At 37.5% G+C, this 17402-nt stretch overlaps 2 protein-coding genes across 2 annotated transcripts in view; both read left to right on the forward strand.

The window, feature by feature from the left end:
- Positions 1-1381: 1381 nt before the first annotated feature.
- Positions 1382-1896, forward strand: LOC121483090 (ubiquitin-40S ribosomal protein S27a-like). Its single transcript, XM_041741321.1, has one exon. The coding sequence runs from the start codon at positions 1391-1393 to the stop codon at positions 1859-1861; it is 471 nt and encodes a 156-aa protein (XP_041597255.1). The 5' UTR covers positions 1382-1390; the 3' UTR covers positions 1862-1896.
- Positions 1897-6537: 4641 nt separating this feature from the next.
- Positions 6538-17402, forward strand: part of ALG13 (ALG13 UDP-N-acetylglucosaminyltransferase subunit) — a 65619-nt gene continuing 54754 nt past the window's right edge. The window contains 3 exon segments of the mRNA XM_041740465.1: positions 6538-6680; positions 7671-7833; positions 8758-8896. Coding sequence (XP_041596399.1) covers positions 6600-6680; positions 7671-7833; positions 8758-8896 — 383 coding nt within the window. The 5' untranslated portion in view covers positions 6538-6599.

Here is a 17402-nt window from a genome sequence, read left to right on the forward strand (position 1 = left end):
TGGGAGGCACCTTTGCCTGAAATTGAAAGCATGCTCCAGAGAGACAAAAGAGGTTAGACTTTTTAAAAGAGGAAACAGGGGATTTACATAAGTTGTTTTGAAGAAAAGGTGATTGGTGCTGGTTTCTCTACAATTACACTAATCTGTGTGTGATTGGTGGCTAAGGCTAGTGTTAGGCAGAAAGTCCCATTAAGTCCATTTTAACATATAGCAGATGCCTAGGCTTTTAGCTGAGTTCAGCAAAAATTCTAAGAATTTGAGACAGAAGATGTGCATAAGCCCCATCTCAATGTCCTCCAGGCTCCATTTTAAATAACTTTTAGCAATGGTTACTCCATTTTTATCTCTCTGTTGTCAGCTTTTCAATTGCCATGAACTTGAAATAATTGATTTCAATTATAATAACTTGAAATAATTCTCAAGTCAAAGTGCATTTTTGGGGGTGGCGTATTCTACCCTTTAAAATTAAACAATTTTCTTTATAGTGCTCTGAAAATTGGCTCATTATAGTATAATTTTAATCCAAGATTTGATCAGTGTAGTCAAGAAATAGTTATTTTGGTATCTCTAAAAGACAATTGTATCAAAAACATTTTAGAGGGGCAAAAAGAAAGGGAGAGTCAAATTTTGGCAACTTTTCAAAAACACAGTGGATCCACAAAGAGATTAAAAACAAATGTTTTATAACATGTGACTTCTCAGCTTTGATAAAATGTTTACAATAATAAGGAAAAGATATATACAAACCTTTCATGACTGATGAAAAATTAAAGAAATCTAAACACAAGTTAGGTGGCTCAAAGATTCTATGCTGTGCTGTGTTTGAAACGCATAAGAAGAAGCATTTCTGATTTATCTTCCTTTAAAAGTTATATTGCTCTTATTGCCTTATAATGCATATGTCACTGCTGTAGGCTCATCATTAAAGGATAACTCAGCATAGTATAGGAGAGCACTTACCAGGCATCTGGAACGTTGGGTTTAACCCTTTACTCTGCTATTACAATACCGGGAAAAATCACAATCTGTTTGAACCTCTGTCTCTTGTCCATAAGATAAAAAGAATGGATTCCATGGTTTCTTAATTTTAAAAGTCCACAAACCATTGGTCAGCCAATGAACAAAACAAATACTCTATTATTAGAACAGAAAAGGAATTATGTTTTAATTATCTCTAATCCCCCCAGGGCCTAGGATGGTCCCTAATAATTTAACTCTTTTTAGTTCAATAAACATTTATTGAGGATCTTCTAAGTTCCAGGGATAGCACTGAATCCTGGGAATTCAGAGATGAGGTAGACATGCTCTCTACCTTTTAGGATTTTACAGTGCAGAGGAAGTAAAAAGTATATAGGTAATTTAAACATCAAGAATTATGGCTGAGGCCAAGATGCAGATTTTCGTGAAGACCCTTACGGGGAAGACCATCACTCTCAAGGTTGAGCCCTCAGATACAATAGAAAATGTAAAGGCCAAGATTCAGGATAAGGAAGGAATCCCTCCTGATCAGCAGAGACTGATATTTGCTGGCAAGCAACTGGAGGATGGCCGTACTTTGTCTGACTACAACATTCAAAAGGAGTCCACTTCTCATCTTGTGTTGAGACTTCGTGGTGGTGCTAAGAAAAGGAAGAAGAAGTCTTACACCACTCCCAAGAAGAATAAGCATAAGAGAAAGAAGGTTAAGCTAGCCATCCTGAAATACTACAAGGTGGATGAGAATGGCAAAATCAGTCACCTTCGTCGAGAGTGCCCTTCAGATGAATGTGGTGCTGGAGTTTTTATGGCTAGCCACTTTGACAGACATTATTGTGGCAAATGTTGTCTGACCTATTGCTTCAACAAACCAGAAGACAAGTAATTGTATATGGATTGATAATAAAAGAAGTGAACTGATAACATTAAAAAAAAAAAGAATTATGGCTGAGGTAGACAAAGAGTAGTATTTTACATAGTGAATGTAACTTACAAGGGCCAGAGAAAGGCTTCCTGGAGGAAATCATCCTCTGCTGAATCTTTTTTTTTAAATTTTTTTATTGGAGTTCAATTTGCCAACATATAGCATAACACCCAGTGTTCATCCCCCCAAGTGCCCCCCTCAGTGCCCATCACCCAGTCACCCTAACCCTCCACCCACCTCCCTTTCCACTACCCCTTGTCGTTTCCGAGTTAGGTGTCTCTCATGTTCTGTCACCCTTTCTGATATTTCCCACTCATTTTCTCTCCTTTCCCCTTTAATCCCTTTCACCATTTTTTATATTCTCCATATGAGTGAGACCATCTAATGTTTGTCCTTCTCCGATTGACCTCTGCTGAATCTTGAAGGATTAGTTATCCATAATGATGGAGAGGCAGAGAAAATAGCAAGAGCAGAAACAAAACATATAAAAAGAATATGAATAAGTTAATATGGCATGCATTCATTACAGTCTCTTAAAAAATTAAATAGCTGGGATCCCTGGGTGGCTTAGTGGTTTAGCGCCTGCCTTCAGCCCAGGGCATGATCCTGGAGTCCCAGGATCAAGTCCCACATTGGGCTCCCTGCATGGAGCCTGCTTCTCCCTCTGCCTGTGTCTCTGACTCTCTGTGTGTCTCTCATGAATAAATAAGTAAAACCTTTAAAAAAATTAAATAGCTCCCTCCTCAGTTACATAAAATAATTAAGAAACCACACTTATTATAGGGATAACTAACGTTACTTTATTTTCCATATTTCCTTTAGATTCTTAGCAATAGCTTCATGTTTATTTTATCTGGGAAGGGACGTATGAGGTTTTTTTTGTTTTGTTTTGTTTTGTTTCTAAAATGCATGTCAGGATACCTGGGTTTCACGTGATGAATAACTGTGAAATATTTTGAAAGAGAAAAAAAAAGAAAAAAAGATTATTCGGCATCTTATGGAAGGTGAGGCATTGTTTAGCACATGCATCCTGGTTATCTGATGCTATGCTATCTGTGCCTTTCACTGGATTAAAATGAGCCCTGGAAATCTTACCATAGTCCACTGGTATGGTCTGAAAGTTACCTAAGTGATGTCAGCTCAGAAGCCTGAATCTCAAAGTCTGTTCTTTGGAGTGTCAATCATGTGAGGTACCTCGAATGGTCCCTTTCCATGTGGCTCTGAGATTGTTCTTTGTTGAAGATGCAAATTCTGGCCTGTAGTTTATAGCAGAACCTTCAGGTATGCTTTAGAATAAAACAAGAACATTAAGAGATTTAATGGCTGTGGTTAATTTATTACTATTGTCAACTCTATATATTGCCAATCTTCAATAGATGCAAAACTCTATCAAAGTACAGTATATATTTCATAAGACAGAGGCAGAGACACAGGCAGAGGGAAGCCCAATGTGGGACTCGATCCCAGGACCCCAGGATCAGGCCGAGTCAAAGGCAGACACTCAACCACTGAGCCACCCAGGCATCCTTATAATACTGTTTTACATTCTGCATGTAAAGAATAACCTTTTGTATTGTAGGTAGAAGATTTAATTACTAAAGAAAGTAAGACCATCTAAACTGAGGGGGTGCTGTAAACATTTGAATACATTTCATAGCTTCATTTCAGACTTAGGTTTTATAAGCCACAGCAAATAAAATCCACTTTCTAAATTCTGTCATTTTTTAATACTCTTTCACATTCTTTTAGAGGATCTGTGAGGTCAAAATGATTTTCATAACAATACTAAGATGTTATCTGTCTTTTTGACTCTCTTCCTCTCATGAGTGTACAGTGGAGTTTTCCAGAGGCTATGTGATGTGTGAAATGCAATGGATTAAAAGCAAAAGTTGATAACAAAGATCTGGCTTTCTTTCTATCTGTTAGCCCAGATAGTAAACAATGCTATTCTTTTTATGAAAATTTTTGTTTGGCAAAAAAGCTATTTTCATAAAAAATAGGTCATTTACATTAACATACAATGTGCTCATCATTGCGACTTTCAAATGAATCAACAAATATTTAAAATTTTCTCATTTTGGGACGCCTTTGGCTCGGGTTGTGATCCTGGCGTCCAGGAATTGAGTCCCACATCATTGGGCTCCCTGCATGGAGCCTCCTTCTCCCTCTGCCTGTGTCTCTCATGAATAAATAAATAAAATCTTCAAAAAAATTTTTTTCTCATTTTTATCTCAAATATGGTAAATAATAGTTAATGCACATTATAATCCATATAAACAAAATCTCTGAGGTTTTTGGTAATTTTTGATAGTATAAAAGGTCTGAAAACTAAAAAGCAGCTTTAGGCAAAAATTATCCTTTGTCCTTGAAAAAAGAAAACAGACACAGTATTGTAATTGTCACTGTTACTCTTTGAAGAGCCTCAACTACCATATTAATTATAACTTTGGACCAAAGTGACTAACTTCTATTGGTGGAAAATAGAAGTATCTGGCATATGCAAACATTTTTACAGACTAGCAAGGCTTAAGAATACACATGACAAAACTTCCCACAGCCACACAAATCCTTTTTATAACTTCCTAAAGTGGCAAAAATAAGACATTATACAATTCCAAGACATGGCTTCTCTATAGCATCTCAAAATAAGATGCAAAATCATATAAAATTCATATTGGAATTATGCTTAGCTTAAATCAATGTTTCAATAATCTGTTTTATTTATTAAGTTTCTAGTGATGCAACGATTATCCATTCATTGACCCAATTTAATGGGTCCATATTCTAAGTTGTTTAAAGATCTTGGAAACTATCTTCAAGTTAGCATACTACAAAGTATATTTGTAGTTGAAATAAAATTTGTCAGAATATTTATTTAATGTAGTTGAAAATAAATTTACATTTTTCATAATCATAAACATTTTTACAGGTAATGTTAACTTCTTTTCTCAGTAAGCCTGTGTAAGTTTAGGAAAAACACACTTAAGTAAAGTAAAATGCATTCTCGTATTGTACTTAACACTGACAAAACAGAGAAAAGACTTACTTGCCAAAATTTTACATTAATTATGTAATCTTGGGTACTTAAAACATTTCTGGATCAGTTTCTGCAAGAAGATGCTTTATTAAAGTCCAGCATATTTAAAATATTAGAAGTTCAATTTTCTGTTTTTCTGGGAATTTAAGAATATTCCATTTATACGTGCACTTTTCTTTCTGCTAATCAGAACAGTGCTCCTTTAATTAAGTATCTTCTACATATAGAAAAAAAAAGGTCACAGACATAAGAAGAGATCAAGGTTTTTCTGAATTACAGAATATTTTGGAATGTTTTCATATTTCAATAAATATTCAGTTTATTCCTCTTATTAGGCAGAAAACTTGTTATGCTTATTTTTTAACCATGATCTTTGTACATTTGCTGTTATGAGTCTGTAGTTTGTTTCATTCTATCATTAATTCGTGAATATTGTTATCAAGAAAAGCGAAGCTGCACATCACTCCCCCAAAAAAGACAATTAACCAGGCTATGAGATTTAAAGGAACAGTCCAGGAGAAATATGCCTAAGAGGTTTTTTTCCCCACTTAAGTTCTAGGCCTAATTCACCTCTAATCCTTTTCCTCTTTAATTTCTTCTCGCAGCTTCCCTTCTGTACATAACCAGGCAGGGTAAAAGACAAATATGAATTAAAGAGAGATTTTAAGTAGGAAATACAGAAAACATTAGAATGATATTAAGCAGGCAATCATCCTAGTAATGGTGGTAGGAGAAAGAAGGGAGTCGTGAGAAATCACCTCCCGGGTACTTGACTACTTCAGTGTAACGTTATCTGTGGTATTTATTCATGTTAATGTGTAACTTTACATTTTATCATAATTTAAATTTATCATAACTTTACGTTTTATTTATTTATTTTTAAAAGATTTTGTTTATTCATTCATGAAAGACACACACAGAGAGAGGCAGAGACACAGGAGGAGGGAGAAGCAGGCTCCATGCTGGGAGCCTGATGTGGGACTTGATCCCAGGTCTCCAAGATCATGCCCCGGGCCAAAGGCAGGGGCTAAACCGCTGAGCCACCCAGGGATCCCCTAACTTTACGTTTTAAAGGGCTCAATGGATGAGTAAGGAATTACAGATGCATGCTCCAGGCCCCTAGTGCCTCTATTTTACACACAATGCTTGCTAAATGAAGGTAACTGACTCTGCAGCTTCCAAGAGACCCTGTAGGAAAGTAGTCTGAAGAGCCTATGCTAATGAGTGATTTTGAAAAGGCACTTTTTTTTTTCACATGCTCTCGAGACTTGAGGTGAAAACATAGCTCAAACGGAAACTGGCAAAACAGGGTAGCAAATAAAGATTCCCAAAGTCTTGTAGCATTCAAAAGTTTTGTGGCACCCAAGCAATGACACAACCACAGCACTTAGGTGTGATGTTTCATCAAAAACTACCACTTTTCAACTCCCCACTTCTCCATTGTGAGGGCTCAGTAAGTTCACACAAGTTTCAGGCACGTACGCGATTTGTACCCTTCGGTCCCCCGCCCGCCCCTCCCCCCACGCCACACTCCCGGGTCCCCATCGCCCCCTGGCGGCCATGGCCGACTTCCGCTTCCCCCGCTGAGCGCGGCCTCTGCAGCACACGTGGCGTCCTCTACGTCACATCCGGCCCTTGCGATTCGGGCTGGGAACCCGCGCGATGAAGTGCGTATTTGTTACAGTAGGGACCACCAGCTTTGACGACCTCGTTGCGTGTGTCTCGGCTCACGACACTCTGCAAGTGAGTGGGGGAGGTGCGCAGTCGCGTGCACGGTGGCTCTGCTCGCCGCTCGCAGCCCGCCGCCGCCGCTAGTCTTACCACTAGCCTCGGTAACCTTTCCTGAACGCCGCGCTTCGGAAGAACCCCCAACAGCTCTACCTCAGGTGCCGCCGCCCCTTTACTGGCTCCTCCCCGCGCCCGGCTAGGCCCTCCTCCTGCTCTCAGTCGCCGCGGCGCCCTCCGCCTGCTCTTCCTGCCGCCCTCCCGGCCCCTCCTCCCCGTCCTTTCTCTGGCTCCTCCTTTCCCTGGCTTTTCCCTTCCGACTCTCCGCCTCCGCCTCTCTTTCCTCCGGCTTCGCCCCTCCTTCCCGCTGCTCCGCCTCTCCAAGTGGGGCTCCTGGGGTCCGGGCCAGCCTCTCGACGTACCTCAGGCTCGCTCGGGGTCGGGTAGTCAGCGCCGGGCGCCTCGACGAGCTCCGTCAGGCTCGGCCCGGCTCGACTCGATCCGGCCGGTTCCTCTCGGCGAGCCGTCCCCGCCCTGCCCCCGCTGCACTCGGGCGAGCCCGCGCCTCGCGGTCTCACCAGGCGTCCTCGCGGCTGGCGTCCTCCGGCGGCGGTTTGGCGGCTTGGCGGCTCCTCCAAACGGGGGTTTGCACAGCTTCAGCCCTGAGGCGGATCGGGGCCGTTTCTTCGTCTCCTTTCCAGTTTTCGAACCTTTCTCAGGGTCTCTACCTGGTCGTCTGCTTGTGGCGTGGCCTGTCCTTTCGACGGCTTGGTGAGCACAGTCACATAGATCTTAACGTTAGGGCTTGTGAGGTACCCTGTCGGGGCCGGGTACGGTGTGTGTGTGTGTGTGGGTGCACAGCTTGGTTCTGGAAAAGTAAAATCAGCCACAGGTAGAAGATTTTGTGGCCCGCGCGCGGGTCTGAACACCGACTTTAGGGGTGGCGGTTGTCCTTTTTACGGAAGCCTGTTTAAAAGTCCCGCTTTTTTTTTTTTTTCTTTTTTCCAGATCCTCAGGAGTCTGGGCTACAACCGACTTGTCCTCCAGATAGGTAGAGGAAAGGTGGTACCTGAACCATTGAGTACTGAGACATTTGCTCTGGATGTTTACAGGTACAAGGATTCATTGGAAGAAGATCTTCAGAAAGCAGATCTTGTTATTAGTCACGCAGGTAAAGTGACTTAGAATCCCACGGTTTAGGTTTTGATAGTTAAGAACAGAAATTTAGGGATTTTTTTTTTATTTTTTTGAGGTAAAGTAAAATCAGAGTAACTCACTGTAGCCCTTTTGAGTATGATACTTATTTGAATATACCTATTGAGAACATTTATTAGACGTTACTATTTTGGGTAAGATAAAAGTTTTAAAACTTTTGGGGATAAAAGGATAAGAAATTAAGAACATGGACTAACTGTACAGTAAGAAACTCTAAACGCAGGAGCAAAATAATTTGTCTAGTGTCATGCGTAAAGAGTTGTCTAATTTGAAATTAGCGTTTGGGCTTAGATCTGCTGAAATGTTCAGCCAGCTAATTGGGTTGGACATGAAGAAATTGGCTTTGAACAATTTTTTTTCTTACATTTTACATGTGAGTATGAAAGACAGAGAAGCAGAGACACAGGCAGAGAGAGAAGCAGGTTCCTTGTGTGGAGCCCGATGTGGGGGACTCCATACCAGGACTCCAGGATCACGCCCTGGGCAGAAGGCAGACAGACGTGTAACCCCTGAACCATCCAGGCATCCCAAGAATGTATTTTTCAAGTCAAATTTTGTAGCATTTAATACAGAGCAAGTGATCATTTGACTTTTGTTATTTTGAATGTATAATTAAGAGGCCTGGTTTGTAGTTCTGCCAGCTAAGTTTTTCTTTTTTTTAATTAGTTAATTAATTGATTTTTATTTATTTTTTGTATATTTTTTTAATTGGAGTTCGATTTGCCAACATAGAGCATAACACCCAGTGCTCATCCCGTCAAGTGACCCTCTCAGTGCCTGTCACTGCCAGCTAAGTTTTTCATCTTCAGTTCTGTCTTAAAGCTTGGTGGAGCACATTAATTTTTTTTTTAACTGTAAACAATTTTGATTTATTTTGTAGGTGCAGGAAGCTGTTTGGAGACTCTGGAAAAAAGAAAGCCACTTGTAGTAGTTGTAAACGAAAAGTTGATGAACAATCATCAGCTGGAATTGGCAAAGCAGCTACATAAAGACGGGCATCTCTTCTACTGTACCTGCAGGTATACTACAGACTGATAATTTGACCTCTTGCCTTAAATCCTCACTAGCTATTCTTATCCACCTACCTGACCTGTCGGTCTTTTTAAACCTCTTACCTTCTGCTTATCAAACGCTTTGATTTTCCTCACCTGTGAAACTGTTGTTTGTCTTCCACTGTGTGTTTTCTGTTATATTTCTTTCTGTATCTGTGCCTATTTCATTTCATGTGATTATCTGAATGTATGTAGGCATGTATGTAAGTTTCATCTGGGCACTGAAGGCTCCGAGGATATGATTTTTGAGTTTGTTGGCTTTTCATTATACAAAGAAGGCATTTGCTTATTTTTTTTTATAATTAAAGTTTTACCTTCCGTAAATCCATTGGGAAAGCCCCTGCTCTCATGGTACTAATGTTCTATTAGTGGGAGATAGTAAACAGTTTAAGAATAAGCGATCAAGATAATTTCACATTGTGAAATGTGGTTTTTTTTTTTTTGGTGAAACGTGTTATGAAGAAAATAAGGGTGAGAAGATAGCTGGGAGTAAAGATTAATTAGATTGATCAGGGAAGGCATGAATGAGTATATGACATTTGAGTTGAGACCTGAACAAGAGGTAGTCATGTGATTGAAGCTCTAGAGGAAGAAGGAACAGCAGCCATTGCAAAAGCCCTAAGTTAGGAATGAGCTTGGAGTTGAGGAACCAGAGGGAAGATTAAGTGTGGCAGGAGTATGGTAAGCAAGGCAGAAGATAGATTGGGTGGAGATAGCTCACGTAAGAGTTCTGATTGTATTGTGTTTAGTGAGAAGCGATTAAAGTATTTTAAGCCTGAGGAATTACTATGATAAGGAGTATTATTTTTTAGAAGTATATTAAAATTCAACAAGAACTGATCAACACAGTAGAAGGATGAAGAAAATTGCTGGTTGGTTTTCTGTTAATTCTTGAGACACTAGAAGCTTGCCAAAGGGTCAGGTCAGTAATTCCCAATTATTTGACTTTAAAAGTTATCATAGTTTGATGTTTTAAAAAGTAAAGACCTCATAGAAGTATTATAAAATACGTATCTTTTATGTTATAATTGAAATTAATTTTAAAGTGAAAAATAAGTTTTAGGAGAAACTGGCTAGAACCTAAAGGCTTTTCTTTTAACTTCACTGCATCTCTTAGACACTCAGTAAATACTTGTTTATTTGTTTAATATTTATTGAGCACCTACTATGTGCTAGGCATTATTCTAGGTACTTGGGCGTATATTGGTGAACAAAACAGACAATTTCTGTTTTTATAGAGGAGACAAATTCATTGATTATTTCAGGAACAATTGACGTCTTAATCCCTATATGATGGGGGAGAGGGAATATCAGGGTGGCTGTGTAACATAGAAGCCGTTATTGTAAGTATTCTGTGTTGGAAGAAGCTATATAATAATTATGTAGGCTTCTGATAGTAGGCATAGGTGTCCTTGGGTAGCAGAGATTGTTAGGGGCTAATATTTTTTTTTAAAGAATAAACTAACTGGTTTATGCAAGTCAATTTTTCCAGACATTTCTAAGGAGTATTTTTATTCTAGATGTTAATCAGCTTTGATTTTATGTTAGTACATTTATTTTTAATTTTTTAAAGACGATTTTGTTTATTCATGAGAGACACAGAGAGAGAGGCAGAGGCAGAAGGAGGAGCAGGCTCCATGCAGGGAGCCCGACTCAGGATCACACCCTGGATCACGCCCTGGGCCCAAGGCAGGCGCTAAACATTTGAGCCACCCAGGGATCCCCTTATGTTAGTACATTTAAAAGGAGAAACCATTGATACCCAAAACATCCTGATTCCTTATTCAAGCTGAAAAGGAAGCTGTGCAAGTCTCCCAATTTATTTTTTACAGTTTGAGAAGTCTTATATTTTAAGACATGAATATGGTAAAAATAATTGGTTATATTTTCATTTTAGGTATATTATTTATTCCCCTGAGTCTAGGCTGGATGATTGTATGTCTGGTTTTTTTTAAGATTTTATTTAGTTATTCATGAGAGACAGAGAGAGAGAGAGGCAGAGACACAAGCAGAGGGAGAAGCAGGCTCCATGCAGGGAGCCGGACATGGGACTCGATCCTGGGTCTCCAGGACTACACCCTGGACTGAAGGTGGTGCTAAACCACTGAGCCACCCAGGCTGCCCCTGTATGTCTGTTCTAATTTAAGTGGCTGCTTTACTTACATTTCTGAAGTAATACTTATGTCATGGTTTGGAATCTTACTTCCAACATGCATGGTGATTGTATATTACTTAATTATATGTGGATTTATGGTAGTACAATTACTGACAAAAGAAAGTTATTTCACAGTCTTCATGCATGGTCCAGTAGTCTCCCCAGCTTATTGTTCTTGTCTGGCAGCTGTTAATTTTGTTTTCATTTATTCTGTTTTCATAAATTAATTTTGCCTTGGTTTATGTCTGCCCAGTCCTGAAAAATGTTCAAAAGTCCCATGACTACATCTTTAATGAAATAACATTTCTTTAATATTTCAGTTGACAAAATATACAGTATCTGTTGAATTGGTATGGACAGGTACTACATAGACCTCTTCATATTGCTTTCATTTTTGTATGTGTGGTTGACCCTCGAACAACACAGATTTGAATGACATGGGTTCACTTCTACACAGATTTTTTTCAATACAGTACTATAAATGTGTTTTCTCTTCTGATTTTCATAGTAACATTTTTTCTCTAGTTTATTGTTAAGATTATAGTGTGTAACGTCATGTACAAAATGTGTTAATAGACTCTGTTATTGGTAAGGCTTCCCATCAACAGTAGGGTATTTGTAGTTCAGGTGTGGGGGAGTCAGAAGGTGTACATGAATTTTCTTTTTTTTTTAAGATTTTTATTTATTTGAGAGAGAGCAAGTGGGGGAGGGGCAGAGGGAGAGGGAAAAGCAGAATCCCTGCTGAACTTAGAGCCCAAGGAGATGGGGCTTGATCCCAGGACCCTAGATCATGACCTGAGTGGAAGTCAGATGCTTAACTGATGGAGTCACCCTGGTGCTCCTGAAAGTTGTACATGTATTTTCAATTGTTCAGGTGATCAGTTCCTTTAACTCCATGTTGTTCAAGGGTCAACTATATATATAATAAAAGTATACTAAAATTCACATGTACAGTTTCAGAAGCATCACAGTATTCTTGGAAGTTAGATTCAGTCATCAAGTGGGCGGCAAATGAATTTTACAGAATTTTCTCCCTTGTTACCTAATATTTTTCTTCTTTTGTTTTAGCACGCTTCCGGGGCTGTTACAGTCAATGGACTTATCAACACTGAAATGTTTTCCTCCTGGCCAGCCAGAAAAATTTTCTGCATTTTTGGATAAAGTTGTTGGATTACAAAAATAAACACTAATCTCTGAACACTTTAAAAACACCCCTCCCAAATTCAACCTATGGAATGTGGTTAAATCAAATTATAAATACATAGTATATATTTGCAGAATAATATAAATTAATAAATTTACACATCTATAGAATGTATAGAATTATTCATGGTGTGAATGTTAGCATCTGGGTCCAAATCCTTATTGCTACTTAGTAGATTTTTTGCTTAATCTTTATATTTTAGTTAAAATATGTAGTGAGCATTCATAGGTTTTATCCTAGAATCCCAAATTGATTTAGAAATCATGTCAAAAATAAATCTGAAAACTTTGACAAGAACCTCAAATGAAGTTATTAGTTTTGTGTTGCTTAGAGTAAAAAAAAAAATGAAGCAGTAACAAATTGGTAAAGGCATTTGAGAGTCAGTATCTTTAGCTGTACAATTTAAGGAGCCAATTTTTTAAAAACAAGCTAAAATGATGAGTTGTGTTCTGTGAAATAAAAAGTTAAAAAATTACCTTAAAAAGATTAACAAGATTAAAGATCAAGTTAGTTGATTGGTGGTACTTGGAGAAACTACTTCAGTGGAGTAGATTCATTCTCTTTTCTCTAAAATACAAAGAGAAAAGGACAAACTAATCTTGTTCAATATGGAAGCTTTATTGGTTTGAAAAGAGTAAATCAAAAAGGACTCAGGCCAATAGAACTTGCTGTTAGGCCCTTTCTCAGTAGTTTTGAAACATTTATTATAACATCATAGAGGAATTTATAATTTACGTACTTAAAACATTAGTTTTATAAGCAATTATGTGATCAGATGTATAGAATAGCCTAAATACATGACTTTTGGGTTCATGTAACTTAAGATTGATACGTCATGAAATTCTGATTAAGTAGTCTTGAGACCTATAAAATTAGATTATCTGTAGGTGTTCATAGCTTTCTGGTAGAAATTTTGTATACAGTTCATAAAATAGTACATACTATAAAGACATACTTTTCATAATATTCCAAGATGTTGGCTATTCTAAGCATTTTACCAGTGCTTTATGTAGTGTCTCTGTAGATTTCGTTTCCTGATTGTGTTTTACTTAGGTTAATATTAAAATAAATTCTTACTAATAGTAGAAGGTGGTGACTGAGAAATACTCTGGGTAGCAGGAGGAAGCCAACATGGATTAAAATTTGCTGAGAATAATCTAAAAAGTGAGTAATCTGCATCTACGTAGTTTGAGAATTAACAGCACCATAATCATTATTATACATTAATCTTATATTAATGTTATATAGGAAAGGCCCTTTTCAAATACTTGGAGATAATTTGACTTTTCTGGGCTCTTTTAAATGTGGTTCTCTAATCGATAAAAATTACGGTTTAAAATGTATTTTGATCACTTGGTTTTTAGTTATTTTATGTCATGAAGGACTAACCATAGAGAATCAGAAACAAAGGGTCTACTCAAACATGACAACTGTAAAACAGTATGGACCCCAAATCCTGTTTCTTTCCCACAAGAATATATAATCATGATTCCATTATTTCATTTAGCAGGGGGTTAAGCCAGTGGTGTTAAATTGTGTGTAGTGCTAGCCTTTGACTATATACCTTTGTGAAATAGTTTATCAGTTGTTCAGCTTAAAAATCCAGGGATATTTTGATTTGGCAGGAATTTTTGAGATCATCTAGTCCAGTCCCATCAGAAGTTTACAACTTGTCTAGATAGAGCTGCCACTGGAAGCAGTTTCTTGACTCCTGGTCTTGTAACTCTTTTTATCATACCATAATATATATTTTAAGTTTTTTGATTCTGCATAATCGTTTGCCTGGTATTTAGTTACTTTACTCCCTTACAGGGAGAGTTTTGTTCATTTATTAGAAATTTATTTTAGTAGGAATTTCACACTTAATTGGATTTTTCTTTGGTGTATGATAAACTTACCTTGGACTTAGAAACCTGTGATTCTTGCGGTTTTAGAATCTTAACAAAATGCCATGGGTAGGATTGATACTAGTTGAATAAAGGAAGACTTTGAGACAAGGAATTGTAGATTTTTGGAGTTAGAAGAGAATATTAAACCTAGCTATTACAAACCACTTCATAGTTGAGGAAGGAGGCTAAGGTAAATTAATTGTCAAATTTACCTGTTATTGGTCCTTATGGAAAATGAATGGTTAACCAAGATTCTATTTGGAATATTTACTCTAAGTGAAATTTGTGTGGTTTCATTGCATGGCTGGCAGGGTTTCAGGTTCTTGAAGTCAGTGGGTAAGTGGAATGTAGTTTAATTAGCAGTGTTCTGTTAGAGGTGTTTAGATTTCCAGGGATAAGGAAGCAATTTATATCAATGGCTAAGTTTAGAGATGGACAGGTATGAATAGTAGAAAGTTGATGTTGGAGTAGATGAAAAGTGATGTGAGGGTATAAGATGACCCTGGGAAATAGGGAGTTTTGATGACTGCTTATGATTTGGGAGGAAAGAAAGCTGGAAGGATTTGGTGGTAGCTAAGCTAGTGCAGCTGAACATTTAAAGGTATAGTTGACTCTTGAACAATGTGGAGGATTAGTGGTGCAAAACCCCAGCACAGTTGAAAATCCACATATAAATTTTGACTCCCAGAAGATTTGACTGATAACCTACTGTTAACTAGAAGTCTTATTGATAAACTGTCCATTAGCACATATTTTGTCTATTATGTGTATTATATATTGTATCCTTAATAAGGGAATGTGAAGAAAATAAAGAAAAATACATGTATAATACTGTACTGTATTGAAAAAAGTCTATATAGGTAGACTTGTACAGTTCAAATCCGTGTTGTTCAAGGGTCAACTAGTTGTCATCTGAAAATTCTGTCAAGTCTCTGATTTTAGACACCTTAGAGTACTGCTGTGTATGCTTTTAAAGGTAAATCATGTTGCTAAAAAGGGCAATATAAAAGTGTGTACCACCACTTTGATAGTTTGAGGACGTTTTTTCTGAGACTAAAAAGTTAGTAATGACTAGAAGTAATATAGACATTTTTCTTGGCCCTTTTTTATGGTATAAGCATTTAATCACTGATTTGTTCAAAATGTAAAATTTTCAGACATGACCAGAAATCTGTATATAACCTACGTAATGAGATGTATGGACAGACTATTTGAAACTGATTTTGGGGAAAGATTTGGAATCGGTGGTCCAGATAATAGTGTGGTAACCTGTTTTTCTGCTGTACAGCCAATACTATATTTTTGTGAAGGAGTGGGAAATGGAAAATAATAATAGTTAACACCTGTTGTGTGCTTAGTATGTATCAGATACTATTTAAAGTTGCTCAGGGGCTCCTGGGTGGCTCAGTTGGTTAAGTGTCTACCTTTGGCTCAGGTCATGATCTCAGGGTCCTAGGATTGAGCCCCACACCTGGTTCCCTGTTTAGTAGGGAGTCTGCTTCTCTTACTCTCTCCTTCTGCCCCTCCCCCCCAACTTGTGCTCACTGTTGCTCTCAAAAAATCTTAAGATTATAGGTACAAAGTTATTAAATCTTTACAATAACCATATGAAATAGCTACTATTTGCCCATTTTGCAGATGAGGAACCTAAGCTCAGAACATAATGCAAAAAGGAAGTTTTATGCTATGTAAGTGTCTGATGGACTGGGAATTGTAATTGTTAGAATGCTTATTTCCATTGTATTTCCATCATTTATGGTCACAGGACAGAATATTTGAAGTTAGAGGACTATTCCAAGAAATTTTGGTTGTATGATAATCATAGATCTATTAGTTATTTCAGTTTTAGTTATTGTTAGAAATATATTAGTTATTTCAGTTTTAGTTCTTGTTAAAAGCATACTGAATGCTACTCAAAATCAATGCAGAGAAACTCTCCTGGGTGGTTTGCCTGGTTGCAAGTTACTTACTGGCTCTTTTTTTTTTTTCTGAATACCATTTTAGGTTCTATTTTTGCTCGTTTTCTTTATATGTATTTTTCTTGATACTTTTCAACACTCCCAGAGCTGCTATTGATGCTCCTATTCTATATCCGTCACCTCTGATTTGAGCTCCTGAAGGGTATTTCCAGTTACTTACTGGTCATTTTTGTCTGTTAATTCTCTTAAGCACGGTAAACTTAATGCGCTCCAATCTAAATCCTATTTCTCCTATCCTTCTGAGATATTGGTAGTATTATGTTTAGTCTTCCAGGCTTATATCTCTAACCCTTTATATCTGATTGATCACCAGGTTTTTTTAGCTTTACTTTCTAAATGTCTCAAGCCCATTTATTTGCTCATTTAGTCTTTTAATTAATGTAAATGCATAATAAGAATCTACTTGTATAAGCACTCAAGACATGATTCCTGCTCTGGAGGAACTCTTGCTAGTTGAGGAGGAACTGTCTTACTCATTCTTGAATCCTCTGCCTGCAGCACAGTAGGCTTTCCATAAACAATAAATGCACTTCCTCATTGTCTTGATTAGGATTAGGTATTGACTTTAGGAAACACAATAATCTTGCACACAATTATTTCATTATAGTCTATCTAGTATGTCTCTTATTCAGAAGAAAGATGTGACCATCACATTGTATGGTGAAGTTTGTAAGATCAAACATTGACAGGACTGGCATTAAAACATAGCAGTACTGATCCTGTGTATATCCAAATAGTATTGAAGGGTCTGTCAAATAATGGTACTTATTGTGGATTTTTGGTAAAACATGATGTTAAAAATCAAGAGGTTTATTAAAGCAATAGCTATAGTGTTTTCAAGTAAAAGATTACATGGAGAAAGGTTTAAGACAACCACCAAACATTTCATTCCTTGTTAGATGGTTAATTCCTTCATGAGTGCAATCTTTATATTGAATAGAAATTCTAATTTTTGTGAGGGGCTAGACAGAAGGTAAACAAACCTAGCTTGCTTCAAACAGGAATGAATATATGCTTCTTGGCCCTGATATTGATTCTCAAAATATTTTTAGGGTCTTTTACACTATTAAATGCCATCTGTTTTGGTATTTCACTTTATTATGTTCATGAATTTTTGCCACATCCTGGCCAGAATTATTTTAATTGACTGTCATTTTATTTTGATGGTTATAGTCCTGCTCTCTAAGGCTCAGGAATGAGTATAAGCCTCTGGGACTTGGAACCCTTCAGAATATTTAGAACTATT

This window comes from Vulpes lagopus, chromosome X, assembly GCF_018345385.1.
Source record: "Vulpes lagopus strain Blue_001 chromosome X, ASM1834538v1, whole genome shotgun sequence".
Classification (NCBI taxonomy): Eukaryota; Metazoa; Chordata; class Mammalia; order Carnivora; family Canidae; genus Vulpes; species Vulpes lagopus.

Excerpts from the sequence above, each read along its gene's own strand:
- LOC121483090 (XM_041741321.1), top strand. The coding sequence starts at position 1,391 with ATGCAGATTTTCGTGAAGACCCTTACGGGGAAGACCATCACTCTCAAG.